General features: G+C 35.1%; 1 protein-coding gene across 4 annotated transcripts in view; it reads left to right on the top strand.

Annotated features, from left to right (window-relative positions):
• The window catches only part of MTUS2 (microtubule associated scaffold protein 2), a 675,509-nt gene that overhangs the window by 239,753 nt on the left and 409,961 nt on the right, over positions 1 to 25,795 (top strand). For all 4 annotated transcript variants that reach the window (XM_074216122.1, XM_074216124.1, XM_074216121.1 and 1 more), the window contains one exon: positions 20,152 to 20,349. In XM_074216122.1, coding sequence (XP_074072223.1) covers positions 20,152 to 20,349 — 198 coding nt within the window. The remainder of the gene's footprint in view (positions 1 to 20,151; positions 20,350 to 25,795) is intronic.

Genomic DNA, 25,795 nt, shown 5'->3' with positions numbered 1-25,795 from the left:
AAAGAAGCAGAGTAGCTTTTCAACTTTTCTTGCTCCAGGAAATTTCAATTTGAGTGAGAATTGAAGCCTGATAAATTAGAAAGAATTAGAAGTTCAGTCTTCATCATATTGTAGGAAAAAGTGGCAAATTATTTTTTAACATCTGGTTTCTAAATCTTGTTTGTTCATAAATTTCTCCCTTTCCATAGATCCATAGATAGAGTATTTCATGATCTATTAATTGGTCTGCGGTATCGCCCTTTATGTTTAAATCCTATACCCATTTTGACCTTATACAGTCACCAAAAATTATCATTTTTGTCAGTGTTGACTTAGTCTCACAGTTAATTTAATTTTGACCAATTTGAAATTGATCCATATGAAATTGTGGATCAATTAAGCTGGCTTAAATACCTTTTCTGAAAGGTTTAAAATAAAATTTAAATTGACTGTGAGTATGCTGTTTCTTTGATTTGCATCGATTTTATTAAAGCATGTGACAGTCTCTTTTTATGATAGTATCAAAAAGATGGGAGGTACAATTAATTGGATTCCTAATTGGTTGAATGTCTGAACCATAAATAATATTACTGGTTCATATATTCTTAGAAACAAATTCCTATTGTAGTATCCCAGGAATCTGTTCTTGATCCTGCACATTGTCACATTGCTATTAATGACTTCTATAAAGGTATAGATATTGCTGATCCAATTTGTAGGTGGCACATACTGGGATAGATAATCAATACATTGTGTGCCAGAATTCTGAAAAATCTTAACCAGCTACAATATTGGACTAACTCGAATAAATGAAATTTAAGAAAAATAAATCCAAAGTCTCATATCTGGATATAAAAATCAACTTTAGAAGTATAAACATGGGGGTGACTAGGTGGCTTAGTGGATAGAGCACCGGCCCTGGAGTCAGGTAACTGAGTTCAAATCCGGCCTCAGACACTTAATAATTATCTAGCTGTGTGACCTTGGGCAAGTCACTTAACTCCATTGCCTTGCAAAAAAAAGTATAAACATGGAGAGAGAGGAGGCATGGATACACTGACATAGATCTGGGGTTTTTAGATGGACTACTAGTTCAGCCTTAGTAAATAGCAATTTAGCAGTTAAGAAAACTAAAATCTTCTTAGGCTACATTAAGAAAGGCATATTTTATAGGACTAGGAAGGTCATAGCCTTAGAATATTTTGCCTAGGTTAGACCACATGTAGAGTATTGTGTTAAGTGCTGATGGCCATATTTTAGAAAGAGCATTAATAAACAATAGAACATGCAGAAGGGGCAACTGATATACAAAGGGTGTCTAGATCATGAATGATGATAATGAATAGAGTAACTAAAGATTTAAGAGAAAGCTTTAATAACTGTCTTCAAAAATGTGAAGGACTTCTATGGAAGAGGGTTTATAACGGTTCTTCTTGACCCTAGATGATAGAATTAAGAGCAGTTCATTAAAGTTATATCAAGTTGATATAGAGCAACTAGGTAATGTAGTGGATAAAGTGCTGGACCTTGAGTCAAGAAGTCTCATCTTCCTGAGTTCAAATCTGGTCTCTGGTGCTTATTTTGCTTACTTTTCTGCAATTTATATTTATATACAAATATGAGATTTTTATTTATTTTTATTAAATTTCATTTATTCAAGTCAGCCTGATATCCTAGAAATGAGAACTTTATCAGAAACCCTTAACTGTAAAAATTGTTTTTCAAATTTGTTTTCCTTCTGATCTTGGCAACATTTGTTTTAATAGTGCAAAAGCTTTTTAATTTAATATAATCAAAAATCATCCAATTTTACAGTTTATAATATACTCTAATTATTGTTTGTTCATAAATTTCTCCTCTTTCCATAGAACCATAGATTATTTCTTGAACTATTAATTGGCCTGTGGTATTGCCCTTTATGTCTAAATCCTATACCCATTTTGACCTTAAATTTGGTGAGATGTGGGTCTATGCCTAGTTTTTGCCATACTATTTTCCAGTTTTCCAACAATTTTTGTTAAATAGTGAGTTCTTATCCTAAAATCTAATGCATATGAATTTGTCAAACAGTAGATTACTGTAATCATTTACTACTGTTTCTTTTTAACTTATAGTCCATTACGATTTCTTTTTTTTACTTTTTTAAAAATTTTTAGTTTTAGGGTGTTTTTTGCAAGGTAAATAGGGTTAAGTGACTTTCCCAAGGCCACACAGCTAGGTAATTATTAAGTGTCTGAGGTCGGATTTGAACTCAGGTACTCCTGACTCCAGGGCTGGTGCTCTATCCACGGCGCCACCTAGCTGCCCCTATTACTCTATTTCTTAAACAGTACCAGGCAGTTTTGTTGACTGCCACTTTATAGTATAGTTTTAGACCTAGTAGAGCAAGGCCAACTTCCGTTACCTATTTTTTTCATCAGTTCCTTTGACCTTTTGTTACTCCACATGAATTTTGTTACTATTTTTTTCTAGCTCAATAAAATAATTATTTGGCAGTTTCATTGTATGGCATTAGAAAAATAATCTATTTTGAGCAGAACTGTCATTTTAATTATATTAGCTGAACCTAATTGATATTTTTCCACTTATTTAGAACTGACTTTATTTGTGTGAAAAGTGCTTTGTAATTGTGTTCATGCAGTTTCTAGGCTTGTCTTAGTAGGTAGATTCCCCAATATTTAATGTTATCTACAATTATTTTAAATGGAACTTATCTTTCTATCTTTCTTTTGGACTTCATTCTTCTTATATAGAAATGCTGGTGATTTATGTGGATTTATTTTCTATCTCACTGAATTTGCTAATTGTTCCAAGTAGTTTTTTAGATGATTTTCTTGAGTTCTTTAAGTATACCATCAAATCATCTGCAAAGAGTGAAAGCTGTCCTCATTGACAATTATGATTCTTTCAATTTCTTTTTCTTCTCTTATTGCTAAAGCTAACATTTCTAAAACTATATTGAATAGTAGTGGTGATAATGGGCATCCTTGTTTCACCCTTTGTCTTATTGGAAATGCTCCTAGTTTATCCCCATTTCATATAATATTTGTTGATGCTTTTTAGCCAGACATTGCTAATTAATTTAAGGAAAACTTCATTTATTCCATACTCTCTAGTATTTTTAATGGGAATGCATGTTGTATTTTGTCAGACTTTTTCATCATCTATTGAGATAATCATGGTTTCTGTTGGTTTTGTTTTCGATATGTTCAATTATGTTGGATGCTTTCCTAATATTAAACCATCCCTGCTTACCGGCTATAAATCCTACCTGATCATGATACATTTTCCTAGTAATAACTTGCTGTAATCTCTTTGCTAAAATTTTATTTAAGATTTTTGCATCAGTGCTCATTAGGGAAATTGGTCTATAGTTTTCTTTGTTTTGGTTCTTCGTGGTTTATGTATAGGTGCCATATTGGTGTCACATAAGGAATTTGAAGGAACTCCTCCTATATTTTAAAAATAGTTTATGTAGAATTGTAATTAGTTGTTTCTTAAAGTTGTTTGGTGGAATTCATGTGTAAATCCATATGGACCTGTAGACTTTTTCTTAGTGAATTTATTAATGGTTTCTTCAATTTCTTTTTTTCTGAAATAAGGTTATTTAAGTATTTTATTTTCTCTCCTGTTAATCTAGGCAGTTTGTATTTTTGTAAATATTCATCTATTTCACTCACATTTTCAAATTTATTGGCATATAGTTAGGCAAAATGGCTCTGAATTATCTCTTTAATTTACTCCTCATTGATGTAAGTGACCCTTTTCATTTTTGATACTGGTAATTTGGTTTTCTTCTTTCTTTTTTTAATCAGATTAATCAAAAGTTTATTTTATTGTTTTTTCATAAAACCAGTTCTTAGTTTTCTTTATTAGATCAATGATTTTCTTGCTTTCAGTTTTATTAATCTCTCCCTTGATTTTCAGAATTTCTAATTTGATTTTTAATTAAAGAACTTTAATTTGTTTTTTCAGTTGTATACTCAATTGTCCTCTTTCTCTATTTTATTTAAATAAGTATTTAGAAACACAAAATTTCCCCTACAAGCTGCTCTGACTACATCCTTTAAATTTCGATATGATGTCTCATTGTTACCATTTTTTTTTTTTTTGGATGAAATGTTTGAGTATTTCTGTGATTTCTTGTTTGATCCACTCATTATTTTTTTTAGGTTTTTGCAAGGCAAATGGGGTTAAGTGGCTTGCCCAAGGCCACACAGCTAGGTAATTAAGTGTCTGAGACCAGATTTGAACCCAGGTATTCCTTACTCCAAGGCTGGTGCTTTATCCACTACGCCACCTAGCCGCCCCGATCCACTTATTATTTAAAATTAAGTTACTTTGTTTCTAATTAATTTTTGTTTTATCTTTCCATGACCCTTTATGTAATTTTTATTGCATCATGATCTGAAAAGTATGCATTTATTATTTCTACCTTTCTGCTTTTGAAGGTAAGGATTTTATGCCCTAGTCCATGGTCATAGGTGCCATATACTGCAGAGAAAAAAAGATATATTCTTTTCTGTCCCCATTCAGTTTTCTCCAGAGGTCTGTCATTTCTAAGTTTTCTAAGATTTTGTCCCCCTTCTTAAATTTCTTGTTTATTTTGTGGTTAGATTTATCAAGTTCTGAGAGAAGTTGAGGTTCCCCATTACTATAGTTTTACTGTCTATGTCTCTTTGTAATTCATTCAGCTTCTCTCAAAATGTGTATGCTATACCACTAAATGCATACATGTTTAGTAATGATATGACTTCTTTGCCTATGGTTCTTGTCCTTCAATATTGAAGAAGACAAATGACATCACTATGTTTGAGACAAATTACAGTGTCTCCTACTATGACTGATCAGACCAATACAAGCTTAGAATGCTCTATCATGGGTTGGGCACAAATAATCCATGTGAACACCTGGGTTAGGTATTCTAAACTTACAGATGTCATCTTTCCTTTGAGCTGCTTCCATTCTTTCTTCCTCATAGAGTGCAACCCGCTCACTGATGGAGGCACACCATGCTGGGTGGTCCTGTGCCAGTGTTTCCCATGTTTTACAATCAGTTCTAAAAATTCTTCAATGAGACCTTCAGGGTGTCTTGGTATCGCTTCATCTGAACCCCCCTTGTGAGCACTTGTCCTGTGTGAGTTCTCCATAAAATACTCTTTTTAGCAAGCATGCATCTGGCATTCCAACAACATGTCCAGTCTGTCATAGTTGCACTCTGTAGTAGTGTTTGAATGCTAGACAGCTTACCTCGAGAAGCATCCTTAGTGTCTTCTGTCTTCTCTTGCTTGGTGATCTTCAGAATTCTCTTAAGACAATATAAGTGGAAGCGATTCAGTTTCTGGACATAGTACTGATAGACTGTCCAGGACATGATACTGATAGACATAGACTGTCCAGGATTCACAGGTATATAGCAATGAGGTCAGCACAGCTGCTGTGTAAACGTTCAATCTGGTAGTAGGTCTTCTATCTTTTCTCTCCCACACTTTCTTTTGGAGCCTCCCAAATACTGAGTTAGCTCTGGCAATACATGTGTCAATCTTATTGTCAACGTGTCTCTCCTTGGAAAGGACTCTGCCAGGGTAAGTGAGCTTGTCCACAGTGCTCATAACTCCATTTTCTGTAACCAGTAGTTTCACATATGAATGGTGTTGTCCTGGCTGATGGAGTACCAGTGTTTTCTTGGTGTAAATTGTTAGACCAAAAGAAGCACAAGCAGCAGGGAATGGATCCATATTTCTCTTTTATTCTAATTGATGGCAATATTCTTTCCAAAGTCCTTCTTAACAGGCTGATCCTTCATCTGGAAGCTAGAGTGGCTTCAGAAAGGGTCAAGGAACAGTCAATATGGTGTTTGCTGCCCTACAAGTCCAAGAAAAATGCCAGGAATAGAACAGAGGTCTGTGTATACAACATTTATAGATCTGACCAAGGCTTTGATACCTTCAATCATGAGGGTTTATAGGAAATTCTGTCAAAATTTGGTTGCCCAGAGAAGTTCATCAGTATGATGGCATGGATAGTAGATGATGCTCTTGAGATTTCCTGATCATCAATGGAGTAGGACAAAGATGTGTCCTTACTGTCATACTTTTGAACATTGTGTTTTCAGTCATGTTGTCAAATACCTTCACTGAGGCCGAACATGGCTTCAAGGTCAGCTACCACACTGATGGCAAATTCTTCAGCCAAGATCAAAGTGGAAGGGAGTGTTGGTGCATATCTTCTGTTTAAAGATGATTGTACACTCAGTGCAGCCTCTGAAGCTGAGATGCAACAAAGAATAGATCTTTGCCAATAGTACTTTTTAAGAAGATGTAGTTTCCTTCCTTATCCCTTTTAATGATAACTATTTTTGCTTTGCTTTATCTGAGAGCAGGGACACCACCCGTGATTTTTTTAGAGAATAATATATTTTGCTAACAACATATTGAAGAATTCTGTTTTTAATACATTCAGTTATCCATTAGGATTTTATAAGAGATTTCATCCCTTTCACATTTACAATTAAGATTATTAATTCTTCATTTCTTTCATGTTACCTTTCCCCATTTATACTTTTCTCTTTCCTTTCCTCCTTTTCCTCCTCACCAATGTTTTGCTTCCTTTCCCCTTTAACTTTTCTTCTAAATTTTAACTTTAAATTTATTTTCACTTATATTTTTGACTTCCCTTTTATCAGTCCCTACTTCTCTTTAGAGTAGGATAAAATTTTTAAACCCTAGTGGGAATGTATCTTATTCCCTCTCTGGGCCAAATCTATTGAATAGGATTTTCTCAGTGTTCACACCCTCCCTTCTTTTCTTCTACTATAATAGGTTTTTGTTCCTCTTCACCTGGTGTTATTTATCAATTGATGCTAGCCTTCTCCTTTTTTAAATATATTTTTATTGTTTTCGCAATACTATTAATCAAAGCTCCTTTCAATCAAAAGTTTATTGATTGATAGATTCAAATTAAAGTCTCTTCTGATTTAATTAAATTTAAAGACTCTCAGTACTCTATGTCTTAGATAATCTGAAGGTTTCTTTTAAGAACTTTACAATTGATTGTAAGGTATGAGAAACAGTGGCATAGGATGCCCTCATTAGAGAAAGTGCTGATCTCTATGAGCAAGACAGAATTAAAGTAGGTCAAATTAAACATGGGACATATAAATTTAGAGTAAATACCCCAGCTTTTCACCTGGACTATTTATGCAGTTTCTGTAGTAAAGCATTCTGAGCTCTTATTGGTCTGATTAGCTAGTTGGATGCCCTGTAATTTGTCTCAAATATAGTGATGTCATTTTGTTTTCAGTAGAACAACAGGGACCAACCACACCCATATTCTCTAAGTATAATCTTTTCAATTATATTTAACCCTTTAACTAGCCTAAGTGAAATATAATTCTTAAGAGTTGAAAGTATTGTTTTCCCTTGTAGAACTGCATATGATTTAATGTTATTGACTAACATTTTTTTCCCTCCTTTTGTTTACCTATTTCTACATCTTTTGAGTCTTATATTTAAAGATAGAATTCTCTGTCTCTGGTCTTTTTTTATCAGGAAACTTTGGTAGTCCTCTACTTCATTGAAACTCCATCTTTTCTCCTCACAAAATATGTTGAATTTTGCAGGGTAGTAAATTTCTAGTGGTAATTCACAGTCCTTTGCCCTCTGAAATATTGTATTGAAACCCTTCAATCCTTCAATGTTGAAGATATTAAGTTCTGTCTGTGCAAGTCTGATTGTACTTCCTTTGTATTGAAGTTGCTTCCTTTTGACTGCTTGCAGTACTTTGTCCTTTATTTGAGAATTCTAGAATTTGGCTATGATAGTTCTTAGAGTTTTTATCCTGGGGTCTCTTCCCGGAGGCATTCTGTGTATTCTTTCAATGACTATTTTGTCTTCTTGATCTGGCAGATTTGGACAGTTTTCCCTGATAATTTCTTGAAATATATATACAGGCTTTTTTTTAATCTAGCCTTTCTGGAGGACAAATAATTTGTATATTATCCCTCCTGGATCTATTTTCCAGGTCATTTGTTTTTCCTTAAAGGTACTTTATATTTTCTTCAATGTTTTTCAGCCTTTTTACTTTGTTTGATGGAGTCTTGGTGTCTCAAAGATTCATTGGTGACAATTTGTCCAATTCTAATTTTTAGATCTTTTATTTTCTTCAGTTAATTTATGTGTTTCCTTTTCCAGTTGGTTAATTTTACTTTTTTGCTGAGTTTCATTCCTTTTACAATTGTTTGATTTTATTTTTTGAAGAGTTATATTCTTTTCCCAGTTGGTTACTTTTACTTTTAAAGGAATTGATTTCTTTAATCAGTTTTCCTGCACGACTCTCATTTCTTTTTTCCATTTTTCTTTTTACTCTCCTCTTTGATTTTTAAATTCTTTTTTAAGCCCTTCATAGAAGTTTTGGATTTGAGTCTAATTCATGAACTCCTTTGAGACTTCCAATGTAGGAAATTTTTCATTGCTTTCTTTTTCTGAGGTGGCATTTTTTCATCTCTATCTGTATTTAGCTTTCTGTGATTAGCGCTCTTTTGCTCATTTCAATTCTTTGAGCTCTGCCCCTGGGATATAGAGAGTATATACCCAGGCTTTTTTTGCTGGGGCTGGCTTATCTCTGGTCAAGATGTTGCCTGTGCAGTGGTTTGTTTCCTCTTTTATGTCCAGGTTCTGCCTATGCAGTGGTTTGTTCCTAACCCAGTCTTGCCTTTGCCCCAGTATTCCCATGGTTCCGGCTTTGTTTGGGCTTGGGGTCCTTCCTGCTGGCTTGCTATCTAGCTGCCTGGACCTGTACTGTTATCTAGTTGCCTGGATCAGTGCTTTTGTTTAGCTACCAGGAACTAGACTACATTGTGGCTAAAAGCCTTCCCCTGACTTTCCTGTTTTCCTGCCTAGCTGGACTTTACTTCCCTTCCCCCCCCCCCCACAAGAGACAAACCTTCACTGAAGATCCTCCATACTGTACACAGTTGAAAATATTTCAATCTTTTCTTTTTTTCTTTTTAGGTGGTATCTGCAGTTTTAATGTCTGGGTAGAGCCTTCATGTAGCATGGTGTAGGGACAAGCTCCAGGAACATGCTGGCATCACATCACCCTGGAACTCCCCAGCACACTGTCCTAGTTGGCCGAGATTTTTCAGAGTTGTGCTCTGTGTTAGCTATTTGCCCTGGGCAGATCATTTAACTTTGCTTGCCTCAGTTTCCTCATCTGTAAAGTGAGTTGAAGAAGGAAATGACAAATCACTTCAATATCTTTGTGGAAACTTATAGCTGAGAGTGGTTAAATTATTTGACTAGGATTACACAGCTAGTAATGACTGGGGTAAGATGTGAACTCAGGTCTTTTTGCTTCTAAAGCTAATGCTGTACCACCTAGTTTTACAAATAGGTCTACCTTGGGAGACTACAGTTTTTCTTTGTTTGCTATCTTCAGACAGAAATTGGATGATCATTATTTGGAATATTGTAAGACAGAGGTGCCAAACACATCCTTCAACATTTCTGAACCAGATTAAAATATATATGGGAAATATTTAATAACATAAATTAAAATAGAATATAATAAGATTTTATTGCATAAAATAAATAAAAATAGTGAAACATAGATAAGATCAAATTTTAAAACTATATCAATATAAAACTTGCAGGAGCCTTATGTATGGATTAGTGGTCTTTGATCCTATTATGATTTGTCACCTCTGTGGTAGTAGAAGGCCATTAAAATTCATTCCATCTCTTAATTTCTGGAATTCTATTGGCCTGCATTGTATGGACATTCTTACTAACATTTGGTTTAAATGATCCTCTTGAGCACCTTGGGAAGGAAGGAAAGGGAATTGTCACAAAAGAAGGACATGAGATCTAAGGAGTATGTATGGAAAGTGAGAGGAAGGCACTGCTTTTTTCACAGTAAAGCCTTGGTAACATGCTGATCATATCAATATGGAGTGACACAGATCTTTTTTAGCAGTAGATAGATAACCCACCTTCATTCCCCTTTCCCTTGAGGCATATTGAGAAACCCAGTTCCTATAGCAACCCAGAATCTCAGGGGACAGGACCATGGATAGTTATTTCAATTCTGATACCCTGAATATGAGTATGAGTATTTTAGCCTACTTATACCTTTCAGAGGGCTATTTTAAAATATGCCTTTCATCTAACTTTTGACATTTCAGATTTTTCCAAATAATTCTCTCATTGTTTTTCAGTCATGTTGGACTCCATGACCCCTCTTGGGGTTTTCTTGGCAAAGATACTGGACTGCTTTGCCATTTCCTTCTCTAGCTCAGTTTACAGATAAGGAAACTGAGGCAAACAGGGATAAGTGACTTGTCCAGGATTATATAGTTAGTGTCTAAGCCCATATTTGAATTGATGAAAGTGAGTCTTCCTGACTCCAGTTGCATCACTATATCCAGTGTTACACCTAGGTGACCTTAAAAATTTCCTAGAATAGTTCAGATTCACAGGGTTTTTTTGAATATATATGAATGACAACAATGTCAATTTCTTGGTCTACTGGAATGGTTTTTTTTAACCCATTCTATGTCATGGAATCCTTTGACAATCTAATGAAAGATATTGAACTAATTTAAACAATTTTCTTAAATATATAAAATAAAATTTATAAAATTACAAAGGAAATAAAAATTATTTTGAAATGCATTCATAAAAATGTTTTCAAATTTGTAATATCAAGTGACATATCTGAGAACTAGAGTAATTTTAAAGTAGTTATGAGTATAAATGATATTTTGAGATATTTGCAACAATTGTAATTGGATTAGAAAATTTTTATTATTTCTATTAATGATAGTCACTTACCTTACTAATCCTTTTGTGGTTTGCTGCCTATATGTATAATACAAGGAAATGTCAAATTTCTTCTAGAGGTTAATGACAATAAGGACATGTTTTCCTCCTCAAACTTGATGGACCTACTAAAATTTATTTCTGGAACCCTTAGGTTAGAGCCCTTGTAATTATAAATATATCCATTTCATTATTGACCTTGGTGATGAAATGGCAAATAGGATGGTCATTGATAAGGCATATGTCTACTTCGTCATAGAATATTCAAAATGGAAGGGACCTTAAATATCATTGTCTAATTTCATTATTTTAAAGAATAGGAAATTGATCAGAATAAATTGTTACAGAAGAATCTAGGTCTCAACTCTAAGTTTTATGCTCTTTCCATTATACTGATACATATTATTAATTTAGTCAATTTCCACTAATTTTTTTTTACCGTGATTTAGCCAAATACCTCTGTCACTTTACCTTTCTGTGACACACAGTGTCATGCAGCTATTAAGGTCAGATTTGAATTCAGGAAGATGAGTCTTCCTGTTCTATATACTGTGCCACTTAACTGTCCCACTCAAGTATAAGCTTTTAAATTTATCTTTATTTGATTTCATCTTGCTAGATTTGTCCCAATGTTCGAATTGTGATGATTTTTTTGGAACTTGATTTTTATCCTTCCTAATTTCTTTGCAAATATGCAAAATATGTCCTTTTTCCTTTTTCTAAGTCTATGATTTAAAAAATATGAAAGTATTTAAGCATAGATCTTGGCAACTTCTGCTAGAGACTGCCTTTCAATGTGACTTTGGACCATCAGTTACTACTCTCTGGTTCCTGTTGCTCAACCATTTATGAATCCATTTGATCATATAATTGTCCAGTTTACAGATTTCCATCTTGCTTATCAGAACAGAATAAGAAAGCTTATCAAATACTTTGCTAAATTTAACTAACTCCTATCTAAGCCATTTGCCTGACCTACCAGTCTAGTCACTACCAAGAAAGGAACTAAGTTTAGTTTCTATGATGAAGCTATGAAGCTCTTTGTGAACTCTGTTTTTCTAGATAGTCACAAGGATTTTCCCTAGGAGTCAGAGCAAAACACACTGGCCTATATTTTGTAGACTCCCCTCTCTTCCCATTTTTGAAATGTCTTGACCAAGTTTTCTATTATCCAGTCCCCTTCACTACACAACTGGAATAATTTTCAATATGCATCCTATGGCAGACTTTATGTTTGTGTAGGAAAAAAAAAAGCCGCTTCTAACACCCGACTGTAGAGTAATTAAATTATTCCCAGTAAATCTCAATGACCATTTATTAAGTCATAAAGGGATAGAGGTATGTGTAACTGAAGGGATTATGTACACCAAGGGAAATAATGATCATTAAAGTAGGTTATGGTATGATCATATTTATAAAAATTTGGGAAGGATTCATAGAGGCTGAGAGATTTCAAATAAGAGATAAAGAAGACATAGTCATGGAGTAAATACCTGAAGGGTTTGGGTCAACGGATCATTTATTGAAGTTGTGTACCACCTTTGAGCCAAAGGGGAAGAATGAGAGGTTTGGTCATCTCAGACTCTTGATTCTCTTTTATCGCTTCCATCTCACAGACTGCCATTAAATTCTACCTCTGCAATGTGTCGTCCATTTATTGTATTCATAGGATTTTAGGTTTGGAAGAGTCCATAGACATCATGTCACCTGGCCACTTAATTTTACAGATTAGGAAACTGAGGGTTACAGAGATTGAATAGATCATCCAAGGATCACTGTTGTAAATTATAAGGTTTGGCATTTGAATCTATATCTTATGACAACAAAATCAGTTTTTTTCTTTGTATGAATAGAGCAAGAGATACAATTAGGGATACATATGACAGAAAGAGAAAAGGACAGGCCTTGTAGCAATGATGAGGGACGACAGAAGGACAGCCTCCATTGATGAACTGCCAGGAAAAAGTGAGGAAGGTTTCTAGTATGTTGGGTGAATCTTCTGTGCAGTTCTTACTAGTAAATATGAACTTAAGTCTCATGAAAAAAATGGTCAGGTTCTGTGGTAGAATTTCAGTCTGTATCACTGGATACAGATTGAAAGGAGGTAATTGTAAAACATCAATTTCCTTGGTATCCCTAACCTGCACCCACATAGTAAGTGATTAATAAATGTTTGTTGAATTAAATTGAATTAAACCCATTTTATGCTCTCCTACCTCTGTATTTTTACACTCACACTTTTAATGAGTTCCACTTCCCCTTGATTATATCTTTTATTTCCTTTATTCAGTTCATCTACCATCACATCCATGAAGCTGTCTCTTGATCTCCCCAATTGGAATTGCTTCTTGTAGGTTACAATCCTGCATGACTATTTAATGTCATTCTATCATGTATGTTTATTGTTTGTTTTCATATCATCTGTTCTTTATTGAAAAATTTTTTGGGGCACATACAATATAGTTCCTCATATTTGTAGTTTCTTTGCTTCAGGGTCAAAGATACAAAAGACGACCACTACACTTAAATGACCCCAAAACAGTTCATGTTTCTTCCATTTCCTAAATGACTGCCACCGTCCTTTTTTTTATTTGTCCATTCAGAAAATACTTAATGAACATATTTTGTTCCAGAAACTATGCCATATAGATGCTAGAGATACAAAGATGAAAAACACTATTATGATTCTGAAGAAGCTTATGTTTTATGAGTGGGAAACAATATGTGCATGGATAATATAAAATGTAAATAAAATTGTTCTTGTTCAGTCTTTTTCTGTCATGCCTGACTTTGTGACTCCATTTGGGATTTTCTTGGCAAAGATATTGGAGTGATTTGTCATTTCCTTCTCCAGCTCATTTTACAGATGAGGAAACTGAGCAAACAGGATTAAATGTTTTGCCCAGGGTCACACGATTAGTTTCTGGGGCCACATTTGAGCTCCATGAGAGTTTTTCTGACTCCAGACCTGCCATTGTTCCACCCAACTGTCCCAAAATAAAAATGGATACTAATAACTGGAAATGTTAAGTAGGGATGGCACTAGGACTGAATCTTAAAATAAGCTAAGAATTTTCCAGGGTAAAAATGAAGACAGAGTACACTTTAGATATGAGGGAGAGCCAATGCAATGGCATAATGGTAGGAGATTGAATGACATATGGGGTAAAGAGCAAATATAGAGATGTGAAGGGAATAATATGAGGTCAGGATAGAATGATAAGTTGGAGCCCAACTGTAATGATTTTTAAATCCTAAACAGAAGGGGTAACATTTTATCTTAGAAGATAGGCGACTTTTTTGCCACCATCACCACCACCATATTTCACATGTTGGATGATTCTCCATTCTTTTGTGTCATTTTAAAAATCTTTTTCATAGATTGTTCTACTGTTCTAGGTTTTGAGTAAGCTGTCCTAACCATCATAAGAGAGTTCTTTTCCTTTGACAAGCAAGTCAGCAAATCATCTTAGGTTAGTTTCATATTTTAGGGTCTTTTACATAAATTTTTTGTGGAACTGGGATTTGGAGGAGGCAGTTATTGGGTAAGAGGCCCTTTCTTTTCAATCATGACTATACAGTAAAACTGAGGCTGCTAGATAACTGATAAATGAATAATCAGGACCAGATGCCTTGTCTTTTATATGGAACTTTGCCTCCACCCCAGTCCGTGTCATGCATGCAAGGTTGTCTGCCAAAAGATGAATAATAAATTTCTTTGTTTTTATTTAATTGTTTCTGTGTGGTACCTGCTTTAGTCTATCTCTACCGCTATCCATAAATACAAATATCCCAGTTGATCTCGTTCTTTACTTTCTGATATATGCCCTTTTTAATTGAGGATAACTAGCTGGTGTAGTAGTTAAAGTGTCAGAGCTGGCAGCAGGAAGCCTCCATCTAGTTGTATGATGCTAGACAAACTAACCATCAGTTTGCCTCAGTTTGTTCACCTGTAAAACGAGCTGGAAAAGGAAATATCAAACTGCTCTAGTATCTCTGCCAAGAAAACCTTAAATGGACTGATAAAGAAACAAAAACAATCCAAAACAATGGATACCACTAAAACGACTGAACAACAATAAATTTAACAGGGAAAAAAAATTCTTGCTCTGGGTTCTATTTCTTTTCACTGCTCCCAGGGCACCAATTTTGTTAGCTACACTGAAATATTGTAGGAAATGCCTTTCTAGTTAATGGAAACCTCATATATACAGATAGCATTTTTTTGTCTCGGGTCAAGACAAGAAAGAATAGCCCATTCATCCACATGAGACACCCAGCTGCCTACTTTTAGAAAATATAATTGGGGGAAAAATATTACATTATATTATGTTATCAGATAATTATAACTAACAGTTATTATAGTGATTTTGATGCAGGGAATTATGAATACAAGAGATTTGTAATTAGAAACAAATTTTGTAATCCTTTATATGGTTAAACTTTGTAAAAATGTAAAATATTAGATATTCCTGAGATGTAAATTGACTCTGTTTCATTGTTAAATGTGAAATTTGTACTGTTTCCTCATTCCCAACCCCCACCCCCAACCTTTTACCTTTCTGTCTCATAAAAAGGGGAGGGATTTCCCTTTTGCCCACGTCTCCAAATCCTTCAGTACTCAGAGAATGGGGAAGACTATAAAAACCTGGTCTTATCAGCTCCCCCTGACCCAGACAACTCTCCTTGGGCCTCTCTCTCTCTCTCTCTCTCTCTCTCTCTCTCTCTCTCTCTCTCTCTCTCTCTCTCTCTCTCTCTCTCTGTCTCTCTGTCTCTCTGTCTCTCTGTCTCTCTGTCTCTCTCATTCTGTCTCTCTCTCTCTCCCAAAACAAATTTTGTCCTAGTCTTTTGTTATTCATTTCTGTCCTCAAAAGTGTTTGCTGCTTTGCTAGAAGGAGAAAAGTTTTTGATCTGTATACTTTATAGCCTTCTACTTTGAGCAGTTTTAAAAACTAGGGATGTATGTAATTTCATTCAGTATTCAAAAAAACTCTCAATCTTCCTGGACCTCAGTCTTTATTTGGTGATACTCCAAATCCCTCCCACAAGACTTTAAGATTTGCAAAGTACTTTATGAATATTTAATATTTTCTTATTCTATTCAATGCAATTCTGGGTGTGGTATTACTAACTCATTTTACATATGAAGAAACTGAGGCAAACAGATGGTAAATGATTTGCCTGGGGTCAGTCACAAGCTTTTGAGACTGGATTTTAACTCCAATTTTCTAGATCATGACTAGCTCCCTAAAAGAACTAAGTTTAATCAAAGTCTGTATACTCATGGCACATCCAAAAAAAATGTGAAAGAAGCAAAAAATTTCTTTTTTATGACATAAAATTGTAGGGGAAAAATGAGTTTGGAAGACATATACCTTTCTTCATCCTTTCCTCTTTCTGCACTCCCCTTATCCATCTAGGATATAACTCCCTGGATTGTTCAGAATATAAATGTCTTTCAAGTTCTTGATTCTTTTATTTTACTACCTATGACTTGAAAAGAATGTTACACAATGATAGCTTCTGCCTCATTAGTATCAGTTAATTCAGTCTCAAATACTGGCACATTATGATTGGCATTCTAAGAGACTATCTTCTAGCATTTACAGTGTCACATTTAAGGGAAAATCAGCAAAAGAAAAAAGGCTCAACAAAAACAACCCTTGAAGTTTTGGAGCAATTTGCCAATTTTCTTTCTTCAAAAGATTTATTTTTCAAAAGGACAAAATGGTTTTCCTTTGAAATAGCAAACAATCTTTCAAATTTTTGATGACACGTTATTCAGTTCAAACAGGGTTGTTAATCTTTTGTTCCCATTAAATCTTGTCAAAATGTAATGCCTTATTCAAGAAAATAAGGAATATTGTTCTTATGCTACTTTGCATAGGATTTGAACATTTGATACCCAAAAGCTAATTTTTAAAAGCCTATTATTTGTTTCATATTAGAATTATTCATTGGAAAGGGTCTTTGATCTGCTGCCATAAATCATTTATTTTACCTAACAGTTTAGGAGTGGGGTTTGGAAAAATCCACAATGACAAAAGTCCACTATTTGGTACTTAGTGTTTTTCTCAAAAATCCTTCCAAATGGAATCTGAATGAGATAGAAGAGGTGGAGATGGCCAGGGAAGATGGGAAGGAGTTTTTATAAGAGACTTTTCATCTTTCTCCAAATTCTGTGCTGGATTATAGAGATTAAAATAAACCATACAAAGCACTTATCACCATTTCCAAGTGTAGAGCATGTATATGTTTCCAGACATATACTGAATTGCATTCCTGAGTAACCAAAGTGTCTCTCTGGGAAATAGTGAAGATCAAAATTCTCTTCAGAGCCCTCTTTTGTGAGCCATTCTGTAAAATATTTGCAGATTTTAGAGACTTGAATAACTTCAAACTATTTACATAATTTAGAATTTATAAGCCTAAGCATTTCATAAAGTCAGAGAATAGGGTGGATTGTCTAGTGTCATCTTGTTTATTCTGTTTGCAGAAAGGAGTGAATTTCAACAACCTCATTCAATCACCTATGCCATGATGATATCCTAGAGATTAATGAAAGCTATCTAGACTTGTGTAAAAGTAAATAAAGAAAGGGTTAGATAGGTTGTGCAGTGGATAGAGAGTTGAGCCTGGAGTCAGAAAGAGCCGAGTTCAAATTTGGCCAAGCCTCTTATTAGTTGTTGACTATGGGGATGGTCACTTAATTCTTTTTGCCTCAGTTTCTTTAAAATAAACTAGAGAGAAAAATGCAAATGACAGTAGCTTTGCCAAGAAATCCTTAAGAAGAGTCAGACAATTGAAGTGACTGAACCACAACAACATACAGGATAAGCCTATTTTAGACCAAAAGAAAGACAATAAGAATTAAAAGTATCATATTTTCATTTGGGGGCTGAATCAGTCAGTGACTTCATTGATATAGCTTTTCAATGAAGAAACCCCATTTACTAATGCAGGTCAGTAACAGTTCTGCAACTTAAAGTTTTAGAGAGTTACTGAGGTCATGAAGAGGTTAAATCTGCCACTATTTAAGTATACCTACTGTACTACAGTAAATCTCTCCATTTCCCTGAGCCTTGGTTTCTTCAGCAGGAGAATGAATCCCTTGGATGAGATGATGTTTAAGATTTTTAAATGCTCCAGCTCTAAGGTTTTTTTTGGTATTCCATTGTCTGACTTCTACTTATTCTAATGGACTGACTGAATAACAACTAATATTATATTTACAGAAGAAGAGTTATAAGAAAAGGCTAATGACATGAAAAAAGAAATTAATTGATCAATCAACAAACTTTATTAAACTCCTATTGTATGCTAGACTCTGAGGGTTCAAAAATCCAACAGTACCTGACTTCAGGGAGCCCACACCCATACACACACACATTTACAAACACAACACATATGTGTGTGTTGTATGGCTATGCACAGGCATATATAATATAAGTTTGTATACAAGCATGGGGTAGCTGAGTGACCCAGTGGATCTTGAGTCAGGCAGACTCATCTTCTTGAGTTCAAATCCAGCCTCAGACAATTAACAACTGTATGACTCTAGGAAAGTCCCTTAACTCTGTTAATCTCAGTTTCCTCATTTTTAAAATGAGTTGGAATAAGTAATGAAAAATCACTAAAAAAATCTTTGCCAAGAAAACCCCCCAAATGGGGTCCTGAAGAATCAGACAAAACTGAAAAATGACTGAACTATGTAAAACACACATAGCATATGTTTATTTACAATATGTGTATGACTAGAAATACATATAAATATACACACATTAAATAGATACATGGTCATTTTGAGAAGATACTCAATAACTTGGGAAGATCAAGATGAGGCAGTTGGGCAGCTAGGTGGCACGGTGGATAGAGCACTAGCCCTGGAGTCGGGAGCACCTGAGTTCAAATCTGGCCTCAGACACTTAATAATTACCTAGCTGTGTGGCCTTGGGCAAGCCACTTAACCCTATTGCCTTGCAAAAAAAAAAAAAGATAAGGCAGTAGCTTGAATTGAATTAATGAAGGAAGGAAGGAAGTTTTAAGGGATTCTGAGATATCAAAGTGAGGAAGGAGTACATTCAAGGCATGGCATGGAGAATGATCAGGGAAGACATAGAGGCAGGAGATGGAGTGAATAAGAGCAAGAAAACCAGTTTACCTGGGCCTTAGAATGTGGTAAGGGCCATAGAATATGTCTGATGGGCTGCAAAGATAGGAAGGAGCCAGGTTATGAAGTGCTTTAAATTACAAATAAGAATGTAGATTTTATTCCAGATCTAGCAGAGAGCCATTGGAGTTTATTGAGTAACCTCATGAGTGGTCAAACTTGTATATAAGGACAGTCACTCAGCATTGTAAGATTTGTATGGCATAATAATATTTGAACACAATTATGTCCCAAATAACTATAGTTATTTTTTTCTTGCCAATTTTTGAAGTATTTTTCTATGAGAAATACTTATGTTTCATAACTGAATTAAATCACTCAGAAGATCCACTCAGTAGAATGTCAAATGATACCTGTAACCCTCAGAGAGCAACCACTGAATACTCTTTGGGATTAATATTGTTGAATTTCCTAACTGGATGTTTTTGGGTTCTCCAATGTCAGGTCAGATTAAGGAGTATGACACAAGATTGGGCTTTTTCAGATTCATAAAATATAATAGTTTATCAGAAACTTCTCAGATTCCTTTCTTGCAACAATCCCACCTTTCAATGAGCTTGTCTCAATTACCAGTGGCCTTTCCATTCATGGGATGTGAATTGAATCTGAAAAGGCTAAGGTCTAAATTTTTATACCTCAAATATTACTATTTTGGAATAAATGGGCTTTCATGTGATTCCAAAGTAGTTTCAAAGATTAGAGCAGAAATAATGGAAGCTGCCAAAGAGATATTCCTGAAAACCATTCTGTAAGCCTGTCTTCAGTGAATCCAATAATGATTGATTCCAAGCATTTATGAATTAATGCTGAGGGTGCCCCTTTGGTTCCTGCTCCATCTAACCTGAACAACTTGAAATAGGAGATGGGTCCCAAGTTCTGAAACTTGGAAGTACTATTTTTAGAATGTTTATTGGGAACCAGCTCAGGGTGGTGGAAAGACCACTGGATTTAGAGTTATAAGAACTGAGTTTTGTTCTTTATTACCTGTGTGACTTTGGACAAGTCACCTTCATTAACCACTGTGGGTCTCAGTTTCCTCATTGGTAAAATGACACAGTATTTGGATTAGAAAATCTCTAGTAATTTCCAGCTTTAAATCTTTAAAAGATAGTGGCAAACTATGATTTATGTAGTTTACAACTTATGGGGGTCCCTGGCTCATCTGTTTGCTTTTCTTTTCAGCTGATTTGAAGAAAGTGTCTAGTTCAAATTCTACAAGAGCCAACCTTCCCAAATCTGGACTTCGTCCTCCTGGATATTCCCGCCTCCCGGCAGCTAAGCTAGCAGCATTTGGTTTCGTAAGGAGTTCCAGTATCTCCTCAGCCTCCAGCAACCAATCAGCGGATAGTGTTCAAAGCGATCAGAACAAAACAGCCCACCGTAAGTCAGGGGAAGGGAGATGGGAAAAGAAGGGGAAACAGGGCCAGGGATGATATGTGTGAGTACCAGAAAAATTCTAGTGGTGACTATTGACAAATGGATTAGTTTAGTATATGGGACAATTTGATATTGCTATGTTTCTGGGATTAGTGGAGGTAAATAAAATAATAATTTAAATAGATAGGCTTTTTAAAAATCCTAATGATGGTACATTATTAGCTATTGAAAAAAAAGAACATTTTTACAATCAGGATTTAAAAAAAATTACACATGGGTAATTCTAGAAAAAGATGAATGTGAATGATTTGCAGAAATCTGGATTTCTGGTCCTGTAATCAGTGTATGCCAAACAGATTCTAGGTAAGGAGGTAAAAAATATCAGGAGATTTGCCTTTTCACTGCATTTTCCTGGTCATGACTAAAAGTGGGCTCCAAAGATAAGGAGCTAAAAGAATATTTTTAGTTACCAGTGATTACCTGTAATGTGTTTGAATCATATGGCAAGTGACTTATTTTTAAAAGTTAAATAATTGATGTTAAAAATGGAAAGGAGAAACCCCACAGTTTTCTCTTCCATGGCTGCTAAGTCTGTTCTCCACTCTTAGATAAGCCCTATTAGCTGAGATGATCTCATCATCCCCTGGCTATTACCTGGGACTGGTGTAAATTCTCTAAAGGATGAAATGACTCTCAGTAGGGTCGGCAACCCTTCTGGCCCTAAGGAAGGACTGGAGGCTATTAGATGCTGCCTGAGCTTTGAAGATGAAGCTTTCCCTCATCCGTGTCAATTTGAAAGCAATTGTTATCAGATCTGTGAAGGTTCCAATCCAAGATTCTAGTTAGCAGGACAATGCCAGAGGCTGAGACAGCCTGAAACTGGATGGCAGTTTTGAAGGGATTATAGAAAATAGAACCAAATTGAGTTAAGGAAGGCAAAAAAAAAAAAAGAAACACACAACAGAAACCTGACATTTAATTGACCCAACCCTTTTTGAGGTATTCTTTTTTTGAATTTTAAAAGGTACACAGGTTAGTTCATCTTTAATATTAATTTCTTCTCTTACACATTGCATTTTCTGTTGCTCATACCAGTTATAATTTTTACAGTTTTGTGTACTGTTTTACACTCATTTAATATCCAAGGGTGCTTGTGTTTTTTTTCCCCTCTTCTTTTGAGGAAGTTACAGCTAAAAGTACTTTTGATGCATTCTCCACAAAAGATTCATCTTGTGAATATCTCTAATTAAAGAGTAGATCTGTGACTTAGATGATTCCTTGGAGTCTGAGCTACAAATATAGCAGAAACTGCCTCTACAGGCCTCATTCAGCTTCTTGGGTGTTTATATGGGTAGTGTCAGAGTTGGAAGATTTTTTTTAAATTAGGCAGTTTTAAACAAAGTTAAAATTCAGCATTTCTTCAGACTGCAAGGAGGGCCTCTGTATTTTCAATCCCTGAAGTATAATTTCTAACACTATCTCTCATTTAGAGCTCTAATGAAAGAAAGCTACCTTCTTAGTAAAGAAATTGTGGTTATGTTAAATCATGGAAAGATTTAGGTTATTATAAGAAAAGGAAGAGAATTATTAACCTTAAGTTGAGCAATACCTTTTGCTAAGGGAATATAGACTGTTTGCCTGCCACGTTATAGAGAATAAATCTAGATAGGCATAAAATATTCCTTTTCCCCTTGTAGCAGAAGCTTTAACTCATCCCTTTCCAAGAAGCAGGGATTGCCTCTATTCTTCTTTCATTCTTAAAGAGGACCAATGATATCACCAGGATGATGTATTAACCTGAGTACAAATTGGATTAAGTGAGGCAGAATTACACAAGTCATCAGCTTCACTCTCTTGAGGAGCAAGAAGAGAACATGTCACATGCCAAAGAAAATATCTTCCATATTAAAAGTATCCCACTTTACAAATTTATTCTCCTTAGACTTTTTTGTGAAAAAAAAAGAAGTCATTTAAAAAAATTTTAAAAATAGCTGTTTCAGGATATTCTTGTTCTGGGATATCATTTTTGTGAATAAACTTTAGCCTTTTTGACTGTCTTGGCACATTGAGACTTTGATTTAAGCTGCATGGTATAATGGAAAAGAGTTCAAATCATAAATTCACTTAAACTCAAATTTCTTCATCTGTAAAATGTTACAAAAGCACCTGTCTCACAGAGGTGCTGTAAAGCTTAAATGAAATAATGTTTCAAAGTGTTATACAAACTTTAACATATTACATAAATGTGAACTACTACATTTATTATTATGTATGTATCATTATCTTTGGAACCAAATGCCCATAAGATAGAGCAGAATTTTTGAGAATGACAGGGCCCAAGTTCAGTTTTTCAAAATGTGATGGGAGATCTGTTTTATATAAAGACCAGTCCCCAAATTTCCATTGAAAAATTTCATTATCTCTGTTCTTTAGAAGAAGGTGCTCTTTTGATCAGCTGCAACTTGAGAAGGGTGCAAGTTCTGTACCAAGTTGGGAATAATGCCTAGAGTAGCTGATTAGTTGTTGGTTTTTTAAAAAATAACACTGCAGCCATTGTTCTGATGACTTTAATGTGGTGTTGAGTTTCATGCCATTTTTTGTTTTCTTTAAAAGAGGATTTTGTACACAACCAGTTGGCTCCTGTTCTAATATCTTCTGTGGCTACAATTGCTTATATCTTCTGAGCACTAGCCAGTGCAGGGCAGGAATTACTGGCTGTAGACATTAGTAAAAAAAAAAAAAAAAAAAAAAAAAAAGAATGCAATTTTGAGTGAGAGAACTTTTTATTAAAAATACCCAGACTCTGGGTCCCACCAAATTTGAATGGTCTTTACTAGACATTGGAAGAGCTGTTTGGTAAGTGTGATGTGACCCAAAGTATTTAAGACAAATTTAACCCTGAATTGTATCAGGTGAGGGGTCAGGTAGGGTAATCATTCAGGACATGTGAATGTCATACTCTCTGTGTCCCCCAGAGTCTCTTCCTTGGGGCACCCTCTGTTAAGTGTAACTCTAACCTAGAAGGAATGAAAGTCACTAGGGTGAGAAAGAAGGACTTGATCTTTTCTAAGCAAATTTTTGCAGTTCTGGTGACTAGCAGATCTGCCCTCTTTAGTCTCCTCATACTCCATGGCTATATCTGTGCTATTGCATCCTCCAACATCTAAGAACTAGTATGTCAAATGTTAAGTATTGAGTGACTTTATGCATAATCTCTTTGTATACCAAATTGTGAAAGTGGAACTCTGCTTTCATCTTTTATCAAATCAATTCAACAAATGTTTATTAAATGACTTCTCTAGGCTAAGTAGGACAGATACACAAGTAAATCAAAAATTCTTATCTCTCCAGGACTTCAGAAAAATGTTTTGTGAAGCTTTCTATTCATAATAACTTTGTAACCTTACCCTTACCCTTGAGGATCTTCTGGTCTAGTTGGGGAGAAAACCCCAACCCAAATAATTGTAGTTCAAATAAGAAAGTGAGAAGTCTCTGAGGGAAGTGAAGGATAATGGATAAACAGATAGCCTTGAAGGGAGAAAGAGCTGAGTTCTCTATGACACATTGACTATGTGACCCTGGGTAAGTCATTTAACCTCTCAGTGTCCCCGACAATTCTCACCTCACCAAGAACTCCTTACACTAATGAAATCACTTGTCTGGTAAAAATAAAAATAAATAGGAAAGAATATGGACACATTGCTATGGAAGATTCAGTTTATGGAAACTCCCTTGGAGAAGATAGCACGTGAGTTGGGGCAGCAAAAACTGAAATGTGGGAAAATTTTAGTAGGCAGAGAAGGAAGGAGAATCCATAGCTGGTTTATAGGGCAACAGGAAAAACGACAAGAAGGTGGTAGAGGACTTGTGAGTAGTACAGTTTGTGAAAGGTGGTAACAGTGTGTCTAAGTCTCTCTAGGCAGGGTGATGGGATATATTAAACATTTGCTTTAGTTTCAGAGAAGCTTGGTTTGAATCCTACTTCTGCCTGTGACTACCTCTATAACCTTACATATTTTCTCTTTTCCTCATTCATAAAAGGTTAGTTAGATTGTTGTTATTGTTGAGTCATTTCACTTGTGTTCAATTTCTCAGGACCCTGTTGCCCCAGGATTACACAATTGGTAAGAGTCTGAGGCCAGATTTGAACTCATGATGATGAATCTTCTGGACTTCAGGCCTGGTATCTGGTCCACTGAGTTGAAATAGATGACCTCTAAGGCCTATTCCAAAACAGCTAGGTGGTACAGTGTCTAGAAAGCCAGGAAGACCTGAGTTCAAATCCAGACTCAGACACTTACTAACTATATGACCCTGGGCAAATCACTTAACCCTGTTTGCCTCAAGTTTCCTCATCTGGTGAAAGAATGACAAATTATTCCACTATCTTTGCCAGGAAAACCCCAAATAGAGTCATGAAGAATTGGACATGAATGCAATACAGAACAACAACAACAACATGATCCATTCCAGGTTTAAACCTATGATCTTTTGAACCTATATTGGAACCATATTGCAAAGGGTCTTGAATCCATTATTAAGAAAATTAAATGTTAATGGACAAAAGGGAGCCATTAGAAGTAGAGAAGTGGCATCAAGACTCAGGGACGATATGTTGGATGTTCAGAGTAGATTAAATCTATGTTCTTCTGTAGCCACTAGAAATGTCAATGGACTTGGAATTGGAGGACCTATTTGTGTGACCTTGGATAGTCCCTTAAAATTTTTGAGCATTTTCTTCTATGATATGATATGATATGATTTTCCTCTGTACTATGAATGATTGTTGAAGTCGCTTTCAAATTGAAATCTATAATCCTCTAATCTATTTATATCATTCCCATTTTCCTAAAGAGTTTCTGCAGACATGCTTAGGAGTTGTATAGGAGGTGATTTCATTCATAAGACACTGATTATTTTAAAGGGATCTATATGTAGCCTATACTATATAGTATGTATACTATTCATGTATATTATATGTCTACTATAGACTATAGGTAGTCTAATTTTTTTTTTCATTTTATAGATAAAGAAATTGAGACGTTACAGAGTCTCAGGTAGTTCATTTCAAGGCTGGGACTAAGAGGCATCATGGTGTTTTGTGTTATCTGAATTTCACTTCTTCTCTGACCTCAGTTTAAAATAAAGGAGGATGGACTCAGCACCCATATAGCAAGTACTGGAGGCTTCTTGTTCTGAGATAACACTTCCCTTCCTGCCCTTTGTTTATAGTGTGTCACAATCTAAATTAGTGTGTTCCTTATTCCACATTATAGCTCCTCGAGTATATGAAGACTTCTTTGATGACCCTTCTCTAAGCTAAAACTCCATCTCATATTTCAGCTGTTTTTTTGTGTGATCTTTAAAGGTTCGATTTATTTTGAGCTTTTCATAGAACGTCAAATCACAGTCAGTCTGTGATTTATGACTCTTTCCAATGTAGTTTGAA

Source organism: Macrotis lagotis, chromosome 1 (assembly GCF_037893015.1).
Source record: "Macrotis lagotis isolate mMagLag1 chromosome 1, bilby.v1.9.chrom.fasta, whole genome shotgun sequence".
NCBI classification, from domain to species: Eukaryota; Metazoa; Chordata; class Mammalia; order Peramelemorphia; family Peramelidae; genus Macrotis; species Macrotis lagotis.
The sequence above is the reverse complement of the archived record's forward strand: the minus strand, read 5'-3'. Positions and strand labels throughout refer to the sequence as shown.